This window comes from Onychostoma macrolepis, chromosome 12, assembly GCF_012432095.1.
Source record: "Onychostoma macrolepis isolate SWU-2019 chromosome 12, ASM1243209v1, whole genome shotgun sequence".
NCBI lineage: Eukaryota > Metazoa > Chordata > Actinopteri > Cypriniformes > Cyprinidae > Onychostoma > Onychostoma macrolepis.
This window is the reverse complement of record NC_081166.1, coordinates 26,889,079-26,909,014: the sequence shown is the minus strand read 5'-3', so window position 1 is coordinate 26,909,014 and position 19,936 is coordinate 26,889,079. Positions and strand designations below refer to the sequence as shown.

Sequence of the window (19,936 nt, the reverse complement as noted above, 5' to 3'; positions counted from 1 at the left end):
TGATTTCCCCATACTGTAAAGGATAGACCTTTACAGTTTGGGGAAAAAAAAAAAAAAATAAGTGGCTACCAAACTATTTGGTTACCAACGTTCTTCAAAATATCATCTTCTATATTCAGCAGAAGAAAGAAATTCCGACAGGTTTGAAAATTGAGGGTGTCAATGACAGAATTTTCATTTTTCATTAAAGTCATTAAAAAAAAAAGTATCAGGACATTTGCTTAGTATCCTTTATTTCCAAATTCACATGTACATCAACAAGAATCATTGTAAACCAGTTATTAATAAAACACACGAACAATATTGACAACCACAGATCCCAAGCTAAAATTTACAACTGCAAAAATGGTGTATGGAGTCAATGTCAACAGGATGGCAAAACTGCACCCAGAACTATGTCGAAGGTGTGCTATAGAGTGAGACATTTAAACCAAAGGACCGACTGACTTTCTTTCCTACTTCCTGTCCGCAGAACGCTCACTTTATCTCTCATCACAACATCAAAACCGTAACAAACAGCTTATCCCACATCCAAGCTCTCCCGACCTTCCCAAAAACACCCTACTCAGAAAACGTTCAGAAACTTGTTGCCAATTCATGTAAAAACTCAGCATGCAGATTAAAATGTTGCAAGCATGGTTTCTGAACTTCTCTGCTTTGAATTTTTTTTTTTTTTTTTTTTGAAGTCTCTTCAAGTCCTTATATAAACATACAGTCATAAACATACAATAAACATACATTAAATATCTAATGGTAGTTACACGGCTCCATCTCCAACACAAAGAAACAGGGGTCGCCGTCTGAGTAGTGCTCTTTTCCACTACCATCTACATAGATTCCTAATAAGCACATCAGCGATTATGGGATATACGCAAGTAGGCGTGTAAGAGGCAACGCAGTATTTCGGGCTGCTTACATGAAATGCATGCTAGGAGCAAAGATCATGTGGAGTGGTTCGAAGCTCATTAAACATTCTGCGATAGTGCAGTGCAGGGGGGAGAATTTAAGCCATATGATTGGCTGAGGTCATTACATCATCGTTCAGTAAGACAGAAGACCTTGACTTAACATTTCATAGCTATAAAGTGGAAGCGGATGATGTGGTCACATGTGACAGATCCAAGCTGAACGGCATGCTTGTGCTCGAGTGACGCTTTCCGTGAATAATACAATACTTGATATTGTTAATGTCGCCAGAAAAATTACAATACAGTGGGTGCGTGCCTGAAGACGAACAGTTTGGCAATTCATCTCATAAATTATTTCTCAGCTAGAGAAATGAGAGGAACTGTTGGCAGTATTACGGAGGAAGTTTACAGGTGCATAGGTGTTTTTTTCACAAGATATTTCAAATAATGTTCCGATTTCTCACATGCAACCTGTTATTAATAAAACAATAACACTTTACAATAATGCATTTTGAATCAAACAAAAAGAGCCATTTTTTACAGCAATTTTTAATCCAGGTCAACTTCTTTCCTATTGTTCATTGTTAGTAAATAAATGTTAAAATGCATGAGTATATGTAGAAATTAACATTTATCGAGATTAATAAATGCTGTAAAAGTATAGTTTGTTGTTATTTCGTGATACCTAATGCCAACAACCTGAACCTCAATGTAAAATGTTAACCAATCAAACTGTTTAAAACAGCAGACATGTCCATCTTGGTTAAAACACATGGCTACAATTTTATGATTATGTTAAAAAATATAAATGGAAGTTAAATGTTCCGTTAGTTGCCAAGTTAGAGAACAAGCGAACAAAAAAAAAAAAGAAAAGGGAGGCATTTTCAATGAAGCACTGACGTAATTCAAACCAATAATTTAAGACTGCCAGTAGGCACACAAAAAAAGTGTTTTCATTTTATAAACATCCCATATTCATCCACAGAATAATATTGAAAGAGACGTTTCCTTATGAAGCACTCTGAATCTCATGGTCATTTTAGACGTGAAGTATAATCTCTGATCGACAGCACATACGAGAGATCGAAAACAACTAAACAGCTTTCAGCCTTCTACACAAAGCCGTTACGCACCTGTTTTTCTTCACATAAGCCTTGCAAATCATTTCAAACAAATTGTGGGGCTTTAAGTTTCTTTCTCAAAGTCAAGATACCATGCTCTAATTTTCATTCTAAGCACTGCTAAGCGATTTATTCATAATCTCAATCTAATTTTAGCCTGATTTAAAAATGAGAACAATCCTCTCTGAAAGAAAAAATGGGTTCTGTATGAACTGGCCTAAATCCAGTAGGAACCAAGGAAATATATAATGGTCAACAAAAGCCAAACAAATACATGAATGTAATTGTGTGCTACTGAATATAGTCAATGGAGGGCGGTTGGGGGAAATGTCCAATTGTTAAAAATTTCCACCGTGGGCACTGCCTTAAAGTGAAGGATGAGGCAAATTCATACATAATTCACAGTTCAAACAGCTTCATTGGCCTATAACAAATCTTAAGTATTACAAAATCGAACAGTTACTTGGCGTTGTTTTCTGGGCCACAAAATGACTTTCAGAGAGAGGTTAGAATACCATCAGGTATGCGGAAGAGAATGGGAGGAGAATTCGGTATGGTACAATCACAAGCCCTGCTTAGCCAGCGATGCAGACACCTGGTCAGCGAGGGTGGAAAGCTGCGGTGGGTCAGCCATGTTGATGCTTCCAGAAGAGGAGACGGTGCTCAGGCCGTGTGGCGACTCCTCCAGAGACACGATTTCTGCGCCATGGTCGGTTCGCGCTTTGGCCTGCTCACGGAACATCAGTTTGTGCGACTCAATCTGAGAAAAGGAAATGTATATGAACTAATGACCGCAAATGAAACCTCCGAGGTGAAATGGAGAGCATCCAGCGTCGGCTTATGTTGGCTCAGAGCAGGCCTGAGATTCTTGGATGGAGATTAAAACCTAATTCTGCACTGAATATCTAACGTAATGCTTTCCTGTAGCTCAAATAGTAGAGCATGGCGCTAGCAACGCCAAGATCATGGGTTCAATTCCCAGGGAAAGCAAGAGCTGATAAAATGTGAAAACTGTAACTTGAATGCAATGTAAGTCGCTTTGGATAAAAGCGTCTGCTAAATGCATAAATGTAAATGTAATGGTGCTATTTCCATAAACTACTTCCTAGGAGTATTTGAGTTTCTAATACTCTAGATGAGCATATTTGATTTGAGAGCAAGAATATTTGTTGAGTACCCTCAAAATGCTGAATAATAATAATAATAATAAATGAATAAAAAATGCATTAAACAATAAAAAAGGTGTAAGATGGCATTAAAAGGGACAAAGGAGCAGAGAAAAAAAATCATAAGCAAATAATAAATAAAAAAAGGTTTTTTTTGTCAGTTGCTCTTTTCTAATGATGATTTCACATCACTCTGTGCCAGAAGATGGCACCCAAGATGCATTTCACAAGATACTTGTGCATAATTGTAATTCATTAATATGAAATATTTTGTCTTTGTTCATCTGCCAATTTAGACATCAATTTATTAATTGATTTCTTATTTGCAAATGGATTTATCAGATGATGATGATGATTGTTGCCATTTATTTTTTATTTAATATTTCTTTTCTTTTTTTCTTTTGAAGGCAAGACACTACAGGCTCCATTTTTTTCATACTGTTCAATTTTGAGAATTTGACCTATTTTGCTTTTACATGCTTATTTTATTACACTTACTCTATTTGCATCTATAGATTTTAATTTATTATGCGTATCTTTAAAGTCTGTTTTCTCAAAAAAAATTTCTGATGCGCTGAGCCAGAAATCTCCAATTCAGTAGCACTTGCATCAAACTTTACAGGTTTATTCCCATCTATCTATCTAGCTTTTACGAAAGGGTTTGTTGATATATCATTCATCTAATATATATTTAACATTTTATTCTTCAAAACAAACAGTCTTAATGTACTGCGATTAATCAGCTGGGTAAAGTATGGTGATAACTATTAGTTAAAACAATAGTTTTACCCTATTCACCTGTAGTGTCTCCAAATATATGACAGTAAAGTGCTAGATAGTTTGATGTGGATATCTCCCCCTCTTTGAATACTTACTGGAGTCCTCAATCTTTATCTGGGGGTTGCTGAGGAGGATGGGCTCTGGGGACATACTGGCAGATGAGAGGGTGGGGGTATCAGACGGGTCTGGGGTGAGGAAGCCCTCATCTCGGGGCGTATCTGCCCCTCTCCCCTTCTCTCTCTAGAAACGTACCCCAGGGTGGCCAATGGGTGGTGAAATGAACACCATGGTCAACCAAATCAGAAGGAAACACAAAATGATATGGGTTCAACAAAAAGGGAAATGATGGTAACACAAAACTAAATAAATAAATAAATATTCAAATTAAAGATGATGAAGTATGTAATGCTTATATTTTTTAAATCCCAGTTTAATATGCAGAGACATTTCTAAGAAACACATTCATTCTGAAGCTCACGGAATCCAAACAAAGGACAATGAGATGAGATTTCAAAGAAGTTAAAATTAGTTCAGGGGATTTATTTAAACCTGATCTTCTAAAGAACCAAATGATTCAAACCAAGAGATCACCCGAGACAGATTTACACAGGCATGGTTGTAAAATGATAAGGATTTATGAATGTCCTTATTTAACTTTAGGGTGGAGAGTGAATAATTGGAGTATCATATCCCGTCAGCGGAGGACATGTCGTCTTACCCTCCTGCTGCCTCCTCCAGGTACGTGTTTAATGTTGTCCATAGATCCGACCTTTGACTGAGCCTTGAATTCAAGCTTCTCAGACCTGATCTCAATGTTTCCTCCACCTTGAAAAGGCAGGTAAAATTCCTCATGATTTAACTAAATAAAATTCAAAATTATTTACATGCATTCAAAATGCTAATGCTGGGTACACACCACAAGATAATCGGGCTGATTTTGGGCCGATCTCTCCCCTTCTGACAATCCTAGGTAATGTCCCGATTATCTTGGTGGTTCTAAAGATTATCTCATCAGATTTTCCTGTGGTGTGAGGTGTGTTAAGAGTGACTGAATCTGCTCGGAAGAACGTCGGTGGCGCCCCGATCGTGAATCGTAAATATTCATAATCCTGATGTATGGTGGGAACCCCGAGCAAAACGGTTAAATCTAGGATTTTTTGTCCTCGTGTTTGTGGTCTGTCACATTTTGAAGATCTTATAAGATTTTAAAAATCTTTTAGTGTGTACCCAGCATATGTAAATCAAGTCCAAGGTTTGAGTTTGGTATCTAAAATCCAAGGTGCATGATTTACCTGGTTTGTGGCGAATGTTGTCTTTCGAACCGCACTTTGCCTGCACATTGCTCAGATCAATCTTTTTGTGGAGGATTTGGACCTTTTCAGAACAAAAAACAAAGGTTTTTAATTATTCTTCCGGGTAATTACATAAGATTCTGTTTAAACACACTTTCGCAAGAAAGAGAAAAAACTAACACTTTAGTTTAGGGACAAATTCTCTGTATTAAATAGTTGTTTATTAGCATGCATATTACTAGCATATTGGCTGTTTATTAGTACTGATATAAAGCACATATTAATGCCTTATTCTGCATGAGCACATATTAGAACCCTTAATCCTACACCAAACCTAAATTTAACTACCTAAGAGTAGTTACACTTAGCAAAAGTCATAGTTAATAGTTACACTCTAAAAAATGCTGGGTTAAATACAACCCAGTGCTGGGTAAATACTGGACAGAACACATGCTGGGTTGTTTTCAACCAACAGTTGGGTTAAATGTTTAACCCAACCACTATGTCTAAACAACCCAATCGCTGGGCTTGTCCATATTTTACCCAGCGCTGGGTTGTATTTAACCCAGCATTTTTTAGAGCGTAGTTAGTATGAGAATTGGCCCCCAAATTAAAGTGTGACCAAAGAAACTTGAGAAAATGCCAGACAGTTGCAAGAGCACAACTGGTCAGTAAACTTTCAAGTCCCCTGAACACAAAACACCCTCTTGTTGGTTTAGTCATCTCTGAGAATATCATTTTTAAAACCAATTTGTATTAATAGAGATGTAATCTAAACCCAAATGATGATGAACCACAACCCCTTCATTATTTTAGATGGTCATCGGTCTACTAAACTAGTTTGGACTTTAGACCATAGATTGAGGAGACAACATGAGAACGGTACAATTGTGTACCATCCTTGCTCCCAAAAATAGAAGCAATGACCTCATAGCCGCAGCTGTTGGGGTTTTTTTTCTGTATTAAAAGGCCTCAGTGTCTTCAGGATGAGGTCAGCTCTCAGCTCTAGCCAACTGCTCACCACAAAGCAGCACTCGACTGACCAGAGCGCTACAGCAAGACCCCTCTGTGCTAAAGAGCTGATGTCCTTCAACAGAAGACGAGAGCAACTCATCTTGAGTGCATAAGGATCTCTATGGACCAGTCGCTGGTACTTTTAATGAGTGCCCTCACTGACTATCCTTAATGACAGGCCAGTTGGCATTAAGGGTTTGGATTTTAGTGGTGGTCTGGTCATCTGTTTTTTTAAGGAGACAGGCTTTCCTCAAAGTCAACATCAGTCTTATAATTATATAGAAAATTGAAATATGGGAGCTCTCTGTTTTGAGTGCAGTGTAATTGCTCTGAATGTCAATGCCACAAAACAGCAAGTATATGTTCTTCAGAGTAAACGCTTAAACATATAAAGATTCAGAATGAATTAATGTAACAGTTTTAGGAGGTTTTGCGAAAGAAAATATGAAGACTGAGCTGAAACAATTTAATAAACCACCACAAAACACAGAATTTACGAGATTTAGAGTGATCATAAAGTCCTAGCTAAGAAACCATTCAGTACTTACCCTGCATTAATATAAAACACAATACATCAGTACTATACCCATTTAATTGTGAATGCTCATTTGCCATATTTCTACATTTAGATTAAGTGATTTAGATATTAGTGATTTTAAAAGTTACATTTGTTTTAATAACACTGTTAAATGTAATCTAGCTAGTAAATTTAGCATTTAAAAGCACTGATTTTATATTTTATGCATTTAGACAAAAGCGATTTATCGGTTATTGGGCAAATCGGCTTATTAGTATCAGCCACAATTGTAATATCGGTGCATTCCTACTATTAAAGTCTTTTTAGTATGATTTTTGGTTAAACACCAACAACAAACGGGCCCCCTGTGTACTCACATTTCCACCTCCAGGTATATGTTTGATATTATCTTTGGAACCACACCTAGACTGCACACTACTTATGTCCAACTTCTGATCGAGAATTTGAACCTGAAAAAGTGCACAGTTTGGGGAAGAGAAGGAGTTATCTGTATTTTTTAGCTCGGGACCAGAGAGGAAACCAGAAGAAAGGCTTAGGAAGGGCTTTTTAGACCATGGAAGTGCAGGTGTTTGTGACTTTGAGAGGGTAGATGGAACAGGTGTCCAAATTGCTAACTCCAAGGTTTCCACAAATGGTCATAACTTCAGGAAGAACCAAGACTAAAAGTGTTGAGTTCAACCCATAGTTACTCGCATTGCCACCTCCAGGTGCATGTTTGGTATTGTCTTTAGAGCCACATTTTGACTGGACATTACTAAAGTCAAGTTGGGAAGAGCAGGAGTTACCTTTCTAATTGTCTTAGAGACAAAAAGAACTGCCGGTGAGAAAGAGCCATAAGTATGTGAACGATACAGCCCAAACACCAATTCACTAAAATAGCTTTGTCTCCCACTCACTCTTGACTTAGGTTTCAATGTTCAACAATTGAATTGTGAAGACCCTCTTTTACAGTTCAATATCAATTTAAAAGTTTGAGTAGTTGGTGACTGTGTAACAGACAGAACTACTACATTGAATGAGAGCATTCACTTTTTTACAAGGTTTCCACAAATGGTCATAACTTCAGGAAGAACCAAGACAGGGTGTTGAGTTCATCCCATAGTTACTCACATTGCCACCTCCCGGTACATGTTTCAAATTGTCTTTGGAGCCACACTTTGACTGGACATTTCTGAAGTCCACCTTCTGATCGAGAATTTTTACCTGAAAGAGTGCAGAGATCGAGGAAAAGAAGAGTTACCTTTCTTGGGTGAAGCCAAACCAGAAACCTTCTGATAGAACCTAAAAAGTACTTTTACTTCTAACATCTGAAGTCATACAGTAATTTTAACGTCATGAGGAGCATCTGAGGAACATCTCAAGTCAGTAAGGGATGGCTGGGAGTTTGATTAGTCTTGACTTCCATCTATCAGTAGTAAGGAATGAAAGAATAATGGTAAATGTAGGAGTGAACCGGGTCTGGATAATGTTTTACCCCAACGTAACTTACATTGCCTCCTCCAGGTGTGTGTTTGATATTGTCTTTGGAGCCACACTTAGAAGGGACATTACTAACGTCCAACTTCTGATCAAAAATTAGTACCTGTTTAAAGCAAACGTTCGGACGTTTTCAATTAACAAAAATGCCGAAACGGTTCCCTGATTCTCATGAAGCACAAAGACATATTATAAAGTGCTTTCCCAAAACAGACTTGGAACGACATATATTTTAGGTTGTTTGCACAACTGGATAGTTACCATTCTTGGGCAATGTAACCATTACAATATCTAGAGATAATATGGTAGCACTTTATTTTACAGTCCTGTTACTCACGTACATACTATGTACTTATTATAGTAATTACAATAACTAGGTACTAACCCTGAACCTACCCCTACACCATGCAGTTACCTTATATTACCAGTACTTTCTTAAGTAGGTACACTGTAAGTACATGTAAGTACACGTACTGTAAAAGAAAGTGCAACCGATAACATATTAGTCAATTCTCATAGTACAGTATAATTCTTATATTGCTAATATTTGGCAAACAGTGACAGTTTACTGATAATGTTGATAATGTGATAATACGCACATTTCCACCTCCTGGCACATGCCTGAGGTTGCCTTTGGAGCCACACTTGGACTGAACATTACTGAAATCCACCTTCTGATCAAGAATTTGTACCTGTGAAAGGAAGAACATTGGAACAAGTCAACTTAAAAGCTCATTTTAGTGAATTAATTTCAGCTGAAATGACTTGCACAGCCAATCCGATTATACTTCAAAACTTAAGTTGCTGCCATTTAAGTGTTTATTTATTTATTTTTATAAATTTTATATATTTTTAAACTGCAAAAATGTTCCACATACTTCAACATAAAAATGTGATTTTAACTGGATCTCAAACTGCAAACAGAACATTCAAGTGAATCAACTCGAGATGAATTACCCGGCCGCCTCCAGGCTGGTGCTTCATGTTGTCAATGGAGCCGATTTTGGATCGTATGTTCTTCAGATCAGGGAGGGGGGCAGCGGCCGACAGTGATGTGGGTGAGCGGTTCTTCGGAGATTTAGGGGTCGAGCGAATCACTGCGACCTTCTTGATTTCATTTCCTGTGCTTGGAGGCTTGCCACCCGCAGCCTTGCTGGCAGGGGATTTGGGAGTGCCGGGGCTGCTGTGCCCGCTGGTCTCCGGGGTCTTAGGAGAGTCTGGGAAACAGCATAGGGTTATGTACATGGCAGTAATCTCATAATCAAATCTTCCATTCTTCAAAAATATATACAAGATTCATTCCTAAAAACTCCTTTGTGAAAGAAACTCAATTACCTTTTCCATTTTTGGCAGCCACAGTCATGGCAGGAATCTTTGTACCGGCAGCATGAGGTCTACTGCTACTAGGAGCCTAGAGATACACAGAAATATAGAGAGAAAGCAACAGAAATACATTAATAATTATATATTATATGAAATTATAGACAACAAAACAACTGATAATGTTTTGTTTTTGTGTCACAGGAGTTGGTTTACAAATAAAACTTTCATAAAAAAAAATATATATATATAGAAAATATAGAAAAAAATAAAAGGTCACTGAACTTATTTTACCATAACCAACATTGTTTTTCTACTTTTCAAATCTCTTTTAGAGCTAAATTTTATTGTTATACCCTTGACTAAGATCTGTGAAAATAATAAAAATACTAATAATATTTTGAAAACTACGATAACATAAATACAGTGAATTAAATATGAAATATTTCAATATTTATCGTGTAAAAATCATTTATATCCACGTGACAATATATTCCAATCAAGCTGTAATTTTCACAAATTATGCAAAAACTGTAAAAATACTATTTAAAGACACAAATGTTATATTTGCCTTAAGACATAGTTTTGCCATTTTTATTACAAAAATGTTTCCAGCACAGTGTCATTTTCACTAAATGACATTGTTAGCATTTCAAAATGACAATTCTCTAGCAATACATGTACGCCCACTGTTGAACATTACTGGACAAAAGCACTCATATTTTAAGAAGCATTCATAAAAATAAAAAAAAAGAATTAATAGGAGAATTAATTATTGGCCTAATAGCATGTTTGTCTGCTCAAACATACAGTTTTTTTGAAAGCACATTCAATAATTATGAACTCATCCACTGGAAGCATGATAACAGAGCTGCAGCGGAAGTTATGCAGTTCAACCATTCTAAAATTATGCTGCCTATTTTCAGCCGTCAGTGTTGATGCTGCATCCTAAACCAAAGTTAACATCAAAGATGTGTGAATGAGATGTTGGTCAGTTAGTTGGAGGAGAGAAAAAGTTGCCATTAATCACAGCAGACAGTGCACAGAAGGCCAGTAAAACAGGTGCAAAGTTAAAGCACTCTCCACAGAAGCTACAGGACACGGGGTCCGACACCAGCAGCTGTACTCACTCTTGGCCTGGATTCTTTGGGCCCAGAACTGGTGGAAGACACTGAGGGAGATCTACTAGAGGTGGTCTTTTTCAGGATGGAGGAAGGTGTTTTATGGGAGGAGGGTCTGACTTTACTGTGTTTAGGGGTCTTTATATAAAGAGCAAAACTGTAGATGAAAACTCCATGGAGTACAAATAGCGACAGAAAGCAAAATAAAAGGCAGAAAATACTATAATGAAAGTGGAAGAGAACAGATAGATTATGCCAAACAGCTATTAGCACTCACCCTCTTCTCAGCATCACCATTGGTCTTGGACTGAGCTGTGAAGAACCAAAAAATGCACCAATATGAATACAATCAGTATATCGGAAATAGCATGTGAATAAATGTGTTGTTATGCCTAACCATTACTAAATCACTACTAAACCTCACGAGAGACTAATCTGTAACACTAAAGACTCAACTTTCAATGCGGTTTGATGTTAACATGTTAGTAATAAGGCGACACAAATACACAGCACATACAGTTACTGGATAAAATTGTTTGTTTCAAAAGATCTACAACTATTTTCAGAAATTCTTTTAAGTACTGAATCAAATGGTTTTTGTTTATAATCAACATTTCTCTCACCTGGCCAGCCGTCTTGGATTTAAAAGTTCCATCGTAATGCATTTTTATATCGCCTTTTCCATGAAGGATATAAATAATGTTACTTTAGAATTAGAAAGCCTAAATACGGCAATGCATATATGCTTCTTTAAAATTCTTCCTCCGTACACTTCTTTATTGGCATCTACAGTTCCATCAAGAACCTTGAAAATGCATGGAATCTTTTCATTCCACAAAAGGTTCTTTAAAATGGAAAAAGGTTCTTTATAGTTTAAAATGTTGACTGTTGACCGAAAGGAAGAAATAGTTCTTCTACGCTGCGGAAAAACCCCCTTTTGGAGTGTAGGCCCGGAATACCTTTGCTAAACTGACTAGTTTGCAACATTTATTCCTGATCCTTTCACTCATTTTCTTCAATTTGCGAATTTTAACTGGATCTTACGTAATTCTATTGTTTTTAAAAAACATTTGAGAAACGTTAGCTGTAAATGAAAGTGAGGGGATCTGTTAAAGCAGCGCTGCACCAGATGGTGTTATGAACACATGCAAGTAACACGTTCATGCACACAGACATGCCAAACTGAACTCATTGAAACACGGCCAGCAAACATGGATTTCATCAATCGGCGCAAACCAGGCTGCAAGACCACCAGAGGGAACAAAAGAATGACAGAGTGAGACTGAGTGCCCAAAAAAGGACGACGTGTAGCAAACAATTGCAGGACAACAGATCGTTCTCCTCAGCACGCCGTTCGTTTTGGAGGATGTTCATTATAGACAGAAAGTGGTGCATAGCTAAGCGGCTCTGTAAAACATAGGTGGAGGCAAACCAAGGAAGAGACACTGCACTGGGATTCTGTGAGCTTATCTGCACAGACCTTTGAACTGAGCCACCGGCACCAGGGATTTTCTTGCCGGGGAGACGTGGACACCTTTTGGAGAGCCAGCTGTGCTTGTAGAGGGAGGAGTGGCTTCTGTCTTTCCGTCATCTTCGGCGGTAGCGATAACGCTGCGATCAACTGCTGATAACGTAGCATCGACTTTCTCCTGCACTTCTCCCGTTGCTTCCATGTGTTCATGAGGCAGAGCTTCGGAAACACTATGTTCTTTGGTTTCAGAAGGTGCATGTTCAACGAGAGTCGTCTGAGCCCTGCTGGCCCACGCCGGGAGCGTCTCTTCTTCAACATGGCTCTCGTTGCTGTAAAAAGACAGCTCTTCCTCTTCCTGGAGGGTCTCGCTGTAAGGAGCCCTGGCTTCTACAGTCCTCTCCCCGACGGATGTCAGGTCTTCCAGGGCGGAGCTGCGGACCAGGAAAGTTGCAGGTGGCTCGTTCTCCAGAGACAGGCTCCTAGTGCGGTCTGGACTCACAGCTGTCCGCCGATGATGGGAATGGACCGGTCGTCCAGACCAGCTGCTTCTAAGGAGGTCTTCGTCCTGCTCTAGTATTCTCTCGGGGTCTACATGGCTCCAGTCCGAGTGTTGATCATAACCATCTGATGGAAACCCTGCTGCTAAAGCTGGAAACAAAGCCGCTTTTGCCTGTCACTAATGCACGTCCCATTCACCATGGACAGAAGATTTATACAAAGCAAAGACAACATCTATATCACTCTTCTTCTCAAGGAAGCTGTCACATGATAAGGAGGGAACAAAAACACTTGTGGTGACAACCGTAGAGCAAAGACAACGGGCATAACAAACATAAACTGGTTTGCTGGCCTTTGCTAACACACAAAACAAACAGCTGTGATGGAACCAGACTTCACACTGAACACAGAAATATGAGCTGATAGGTACAATTGAAGAGCAAGATTGCTTGCAAAAAGTGTTTTTTTTTTGTTGTTTTTTAAAAAACATGAACATGAAACATGTTGTTTTTGTGCCATAAACCTTGAGAAAAAGAAGTACACTTTAGCATACTTTATTTAGTATTTTGTTATGGAAATGATATCCGTTAAAATAATATACTTGTAATGTTTATTTTGTTATTTCCAATTAAATAAAATGTATTATAGTTTAAAATTATATATTAAATGCAAGAGTTCTTCTTGACCCACTAAATTAAATATTATTTCATAATTACTTCTACTGTCTTTGAAATATGGTTACCGACAAGCATTCATGATAACAAAAATATAGGCATGTGTCATGTATTTGTGATTGCACTAAACTGCAACTTAAAAAAAAAAAAAAAAAAATTTTTATTGTAATTAAATATTTTACATGTCAAGACATCAAAATAAGTGTTATCTCTTAAGCATGTCAAAAATGTCAAATTTACTTTAAATGGAACACTTTTTAATTTGAAATATGAAATATATTTGAAAATGTATTTAAGAGACTTAAGAAATAATGTCATGAAAGTGGACTTTTTTATTCTTATTATATAAGTACAGGTTTTTAAAAACAGGTTTTTATGTACACTACTAAGTGCACTTTCAAGCGCGCTTCTTTTTCACAAGTGTAGCAATTAACAAACAAACACGCCTCCCTTCTGCCATTGGTTGGTTAAAACAGAAACAGTTCCACCCCAAACTTCCACCATTGGCTGAATTTAACCGTTTACTAAATGGTGTTTGCACAACCAATGAATGCTTCTATACAATTTTTTCTACATATTTAAGAGAAAAATGAGTCTGCTCTTCAAAAGCACCTAGTTGCTCCTGATTATTAAAATAAAATGGACATATGGTATCTCTGTGAATACACAAAAACAAATAACCAGTACAAGATACAGATCAGTGAGGTGGAGTGCTACCAGACAAACTGTTAAAAAATAATAATAAAAGAATCTACGAGGTCATAATTCATGTTGCATAATGGCTATTCTACAAAGCATGACACTAATATGGTAGATTTGAAAGAGAAAAAAAAAATTATTGTTTTACCTGCAGGCACTGCTCCTCCAGCTTATTAATGATCAGGATATGTAGCAAACAGAGAGAAATACATAAAAGACAACATTAGAGAATCGCAGAGCACATTATATGGCAATTTCAGCTGCAGAGATGGACTATAAACACTATAACCAAGCGTGAAATCGCACCATCAATATACTACACTTCATTTAGAAATCACAAAAGCAACAAATACTTGCAATTAAAGCATTGTGACTTGTGAGAGAAAGGGCTTTGAGCTGAGATCCTATTTGGCACAAAGCATTAATTCCAGACTTGGCATAACGTCACACCTTCCCTGGCAAAGGCAGCTGAGCTCTCCGAGGTCTTTGTGACTAATCACATGGGAACTAAACTGAGAATGGCGCTGGAGTCTCCCTCGAGTTTATTTTGATTTAAAAGCCTGAAACCTGTCAGCATGCCTCAGCAGTGATGTCAAAATCAAACTGTGTGCTTGCAGACATACATATTACCTTACACTTTACAAATCACCCCATTGCAAGCGGAACATAAAAAGGATTTCAATGCAAAAATGGCAATTTGAAACAACTGCATCCAAGATGGCATTCTTGTTACCAGTATAGGCCTACTTCAAACAGAAGCAAATGCATCCTGCAGGTTTTAAATATGCAACGAATCAGAAAGAGAAAGAAAAAAAATGCTGTAGAAAACGAAAAGCATTAGGATGTAAGGCACAAAGGCATCTGCATAAATTAAAGCACAAAAGGGCAGTCAAGCAAAGCATGTCAGTCAAAAGAGGCAGCAGTCGTTGGAGCAGAAGATCCGTACCGCTCGCCATTTCCACTACAGGCTGGGACTGATCTTCTTTCTCTTCCTGTCTTGAATCCTGGGGGCTCTCTATAAAACAGTCATTTGAACAGTTTACACACCAAGCTACTAAAGGAAGTCCAGGTTTACTTGTGAAAGTGAAGCTGCTGTTAAAGTCAAAAAGCAAGCCAGAAATGAAAGCTTTAGCTTCACAGCTCAGCTGCAGTGAGACTTTAGTTGGGTTCCAAAGTGCTCTGCTGAAAGCAAAGAGCTGGATGGGAAACTCATGCGAGCACAAAATAAATTAAAAAGGAGAAAAACACATATGCAGACAACCGGAAATGATGGTAACCTGGTCTTGAAACTCTGTATATTTATCAAGGCATAGTTAGTAAAAGGCATTCCATTACATAAATAAAAATAAATGCTTAAAAAAAAAAACTTGGTTAACTTTTTGCTTAATAAAAAAAGCAATTTTAAAGGGAAAGGGAAGACAAAATGCATTTCAAAGCATCTTTATTATAAGTGCAGCAATGCATACCACATTGCTTCTCCTCAGCAGAGGAGGTGCCTTCAGCATTACTGTGCTCATCATCCACCTGTTCTTCTGAAAACCCCTCTGTGAGAGAGAATGGCGGTTAAAAAAACACATAAGGCACAACTAATGTGGAGTTAGTTGTTCGGGACAATCTTTATTCATAGAGACATAGTTTTTCCATTTGACATTGTATTCATCTTAATTGGCAAAAATAACAAGTTTACACAGGTAACAAGACTTTTTGTTTTAGTTTGTAAAACAATAATAAAAACTAAATTATTCATTTAATTTAATTCTTTTGAAAAGTATTACGTTTTTCAAGAAATGAATGTCAAACATCTGGAGCAATCAGTCACACTGTACTGTGACCTCTATGCGACCTCAACAGTACGTCCCTGTAGCTGGGTCTCTGAACTTGGAAGGGAGAAAAAATGAATGAATTCAGTTGTTGTAAGGACACATGTTGCACATTTAAAAACACACTGCTAATTTCACTGTCAAATAAAATATAAGGGGAGAAACAGAGTCCATCTGTATGTACTGGCATAAAAGCAACAACCTGCAGTGCTGGAAAGTAACTGCTTATTGAACTAGCAATCTATCATTGTACAAAATATCCAAAAGAAATTTAGCCCATTTAGGTTTACAAAAAACATTGGCATTCGATCAGTATAAATCAGAGATGCAGAACCTTTTACTACAGGTCAAAAATGAAACTGGATTGAGAGCTGTGGGCCAAACGTAAAAGCTGCATTATACCCAACTATCTCATAATAAAATGTACAATGTAAACATTTATTTTCAATCAAATTCATGTATATTCTCTACTCTTAAGTGCAACAAAATAATGAATTAGAAATAAAGATATGATTCATTGGCATGGCGGGCCAAATTAAAGGTCATCATGGGTCAGCACTGGCCTGCAGGCCCTGGTTTGGGCTTTTCTGATATAAATATTAAAACTTCAAAAAGTAGACTGTATTACTCACTGAATCACATGCACCTCCTCAACACTAGGGGCATTCTGCTTTACTGAACGTTACTGTTCGAGTCTACTGTATTTTTGTTGGTGTAATCATACTATTCTTATTTTTTCACAATATAGTATGCGTAAGTAAGTCCATTTTGATATTATTTAAGCAGACTTCTAAAAGTTAAAACATTTTTACACAAAACTGAATTAACTGTTAAAAAAATCCAGGATGATAGCTGATGACAAAGGGATCACATGGATCACAATAATGGAGTATACATCCATGAAATGCTCTGTTTTTTTTTTTTTTAAATGTGCAATACTGTGAATTCTATAAAAACAAGCAAAACATGTCAACAAGTTTAAAAACACCAGTAAAAATAGTTTTACACTACAGTTCATTTCCAGATGTAAACAATAGGGGGCTTCAAACATACAGCCCTTTCTGGAAAAGCACCTGTAAATTACCACTTAAGAGATCATGTACGAACAGGACCTTTTGAGAAATACTGGTAAATTTGTTCTAGAAATATCTGAATGAAAAGTTGTAACTTTGCTAGTAAAATTGCCATTCTGATGCAAATGATGCAATTACTCTGTACTGTGTACAATAAAGGCTGGTTCACACACACAAAAAAACATTTCCCCCCCCCTTCCACTGCTTTTAATAGTTTTTCTATGTAAACAAGCACTAGATGGACATCTTTAACCATTGCACCACATCTCACTGGTTTTTCAGCATCTTGCTCATGAACGTTGAGTCATTTAGGGTTTCAGCCCCTAAAACCTGTCACTTGGAAGTCAAAAAATACTGCCAAATAGTGAAACTGAAGCATTCCTCCTCATTCGGACAGGTGAAGAAAATGGCTCAGCATTTAAAAACAATTTCTGATGATTTACATTAGTTTATCTGTATTTTGGTGTGGATGTGTGAATGGTATCTTAATGGTATGTTAAGCTTTTTCTCGTATGAAAGCAGCTAATGTTTAATACAGTGCTTCTAGAGCCACTACTAGCTTTACTATCTTTAACATACTCACTCTCTGCTGTGCCATTGCAGTATCTGCCATTTATTGGTGGCAGATGCTCTGAGTAGGGTTTCCTCCTTGTGTGTGGCATTACAGGAAGAGCAAAAGGGGAGAAAGTGTGCACTAGTGAAGGCTGTAAACTAGGGAAATATAAGCCACGCACTAAAGAATGCAGGGGGTCACGGAGGAAAAAGAGAAAGTGTTATGGTCCCATTTATGGCATGTGAATACATACAACACAACGGATGACTCTGTGGCAAGCTGGCACCTTTACAAAAGACTGTCAGTCAATAATACCACCACTGTGTTTGTTCCTTCCTTTCATACACATGCTTGGAGTTCAGCGATTGGCTGTGGTTTTAAATAAGTGACTACATTTAGAAAACGCTGTGTTCTCCAAAAAAACAAAGGCGGATTTTCCCAGGACTATATTGCAACATCATTCGTTTAAAGGAATAGTTCTCCCAAAAATAAAAAATATTTTCTGAAAATGTACCCACCCTCAAGTCATCTCAGTTTATTCCTGAGAATGAGAGTCCAAACAGCAACATCCTGTGAAGTGAACAGCTGCATGTTTGTAAAAAACAAATCCAGCATTAATGCATTTTTACTGTTGTTTCTGCAAAAATATCTATAATCAACAATAATGCTTCCTCCATCCCCTGTTATCTTCTCACATCAAAATCCACCCACATATTTGTTTAAAGCTGTTTTGGCTTGTAAATGGTGCTTGATCTGTGCATATTTCTCTCCTGATTCAGACAAGATTGTCTTTCACTGGAGAAAGCAATATTATGGATAGAGTGGTATGGTTTACTTGTGGATTATTGTGATGTTTTTATCAGCTGTTTGGACTCTCAAGCAAGCGATGGAATGCTAAATTTCCCCAAATCTGTTCTGATGAAGAAACAAACTCATCTACATCTTGGATGGCCTGAAGGGGAGTATAGCATTTTTTCATTTTGGGGTGAACAATTGCTTTAAGAAACTATAATCTAGTTTTGATTACACTATAAGGCTAGAATGACTGAAGCAATCACAGTAAAGAATGCCAGATGAGTCCATTTTCATTGTTGTGAATGAGTTACTGAATTAGACAACTGTTGGTGGAGCAGTGAATGAGGGGGTTTCAAACTCGCTCAATGTCCATTGATTGTGCATGCCTTCCTTTGTACACTGTTGCCTTACATTTTCTGTAACCCAACTGAGAACCAATTTCATTACTGTGTGCTTTTGAAAAAGCCTAATGGTCTGCAAAAAGAAAGAAAAAAAACACACACACAAAACCTCACACACATGCAGAAGAAAGCAGGGTGTGTGATGGCGTTGAATTAGTACCAGAGAACGTCCTGAGAGGAGGGTGACCCACATGCCTGGATTACAGTGCGAAGCAGCTGCAAAGCCTGGATTGAGGGCCCAGTCAAGCATAGCCTTGTGGTTTATGTAAAGGAATTAAAACACAGGGCTGTATCAAAAAGCTGCTGCCACTGCGGCCACATTCATCACTAAAATATGTATAAAGATCATACGCCCTGCAATGTCTTTGATCATTTGATACGTTTAATTTGCTCATGACGGGAGGAAACACACGTTAGTGGTCATGCTAATTGATGCTCCGAGGGATAACACATCTGCGTGTATGCCGTATCACGGTGAATTCATGTGCTAATGAAGTCATTAATATAATCAAATTATTTAGTAGGCACATGTGCAAATCTTTCTCTGGTGTATTATACAGAACAGCATTGTCTGATAATATCGTCCCCTGGCAGCAAAGATACAGTGGGTACGGAAAGTATTCAGACCCCCTTAAATTTTTCACTCTTTGTTATATTGCCGAATATTCACCAGAATAGACGGACAGCAGCTCGTAAGTGTTGCGATACTTGGTCATAGATCTGTTGTTTAAATTATTTACTTGCTGTTAGGAAGGAATACTTTCGTTTTTACTTATTCCTTCCTTTGGTAGTTTGTATTTATTTGAACAATGCCTGAGACTTGGTGTTGCAAGCACTTCGTCTGTCTGATTGCCTCTTCAAGATGAATCGCTTTATGTATTCCCCAATTGTAAGTCGCTTTGGATAAAAGCGTCTGCAAAATGACTAAATCTAAATCTTGCAGCCATTTGCTAAAATCATTGAAGTTCATTTTTTTCCCTCAATGTACACACAGCACCCCATATTGACAGAAAAACACAGAATTGTTGACATTTTGCAGATTTATTAAAAAGAAAACTGAAATATCACATGGTCCTAAGTATTCAGACCCTTTGCTGTGACACTCATATATTTAACTCAGGTGCTGTCCATTTCTTCTGATCATCCTTGAGATGGTTCTACACCTTCATTTGAGTCCAGCTGTGTTTGATTATACTGATTGGACTTGATTAGGAAA

General features: G+C 37.5%; 1 protein-coding gene across 14 annotated transcripts in view; it reads right to left on the bottom strand.

Annotated features, from left to right (window-relative positions):
* Positions 1-222: 222 nt before the first annotated feature.
* The window catches only part of mapta (microtubule-associated protein tau a), a 32,749-nt gene continuing 13,035 nt past the window's right edge, over positions 223-19,936 (bottom strand). For 2 of the 14 annotated variants that reach the window (XM_058794443.1, XM_058794441.1), the window contains exons 3-15: positions 15,545-15,622; positions 15,025-15,093; positions 14,227-14,247; positions 12,217-12,855; positions 11,014-11,048; positions 10,746-10,874; positions 9,631-9,706; positions 9,253-9,512; positions 8,895-8,987; positions 7,176-7,268; positions 5,268-5,349; positions 4,694-4,800; positions 223-2,789 (exon numbers count right to left, since the gene is read on the bottom strand). In XM_058794443.1, the coding sequence (XP_058650426.1) occupies positions 2,592-2,789; positions 4,694-4,800; positions 5,268-5,349; positions 7,176-7,268; positions 8,895-8,987; positions 9,253-9,512; positions 9,631-9,706; positions 10,746-10,874; positions 11,014-11,048; positions 12,217-12,855; positions 14,227-14,247; positions 15,025-15,093; positions 15,545-15,622 (1,880 nt within the window). In that variant the 3' untranslated portion in view covers positions 223-2,591. Of the gene's footprint in view, positions 2,790-4,070; positions 4,216-4,693; positions 4,801-5,267; positions 5,350-7,175; positions 7,269-7,314; positions 8,402-8,894; positions 8,988-9,252; positions 9,513-9,630; positions 9,707-10,745; positions 10,875-11,013; positions 11,049-12,216; positions 12,856-14,226; positions 14,248-15,024; positions 15,094-15,544; positions 15,623-15,853; positions 15,956-19,936 lie in introns of those variants that run through there. The other 12 variants (XM_058794453.1, XM_058794442.1, XM_058794444.1 and 9 more) reach the window with 12 other exon arrangements.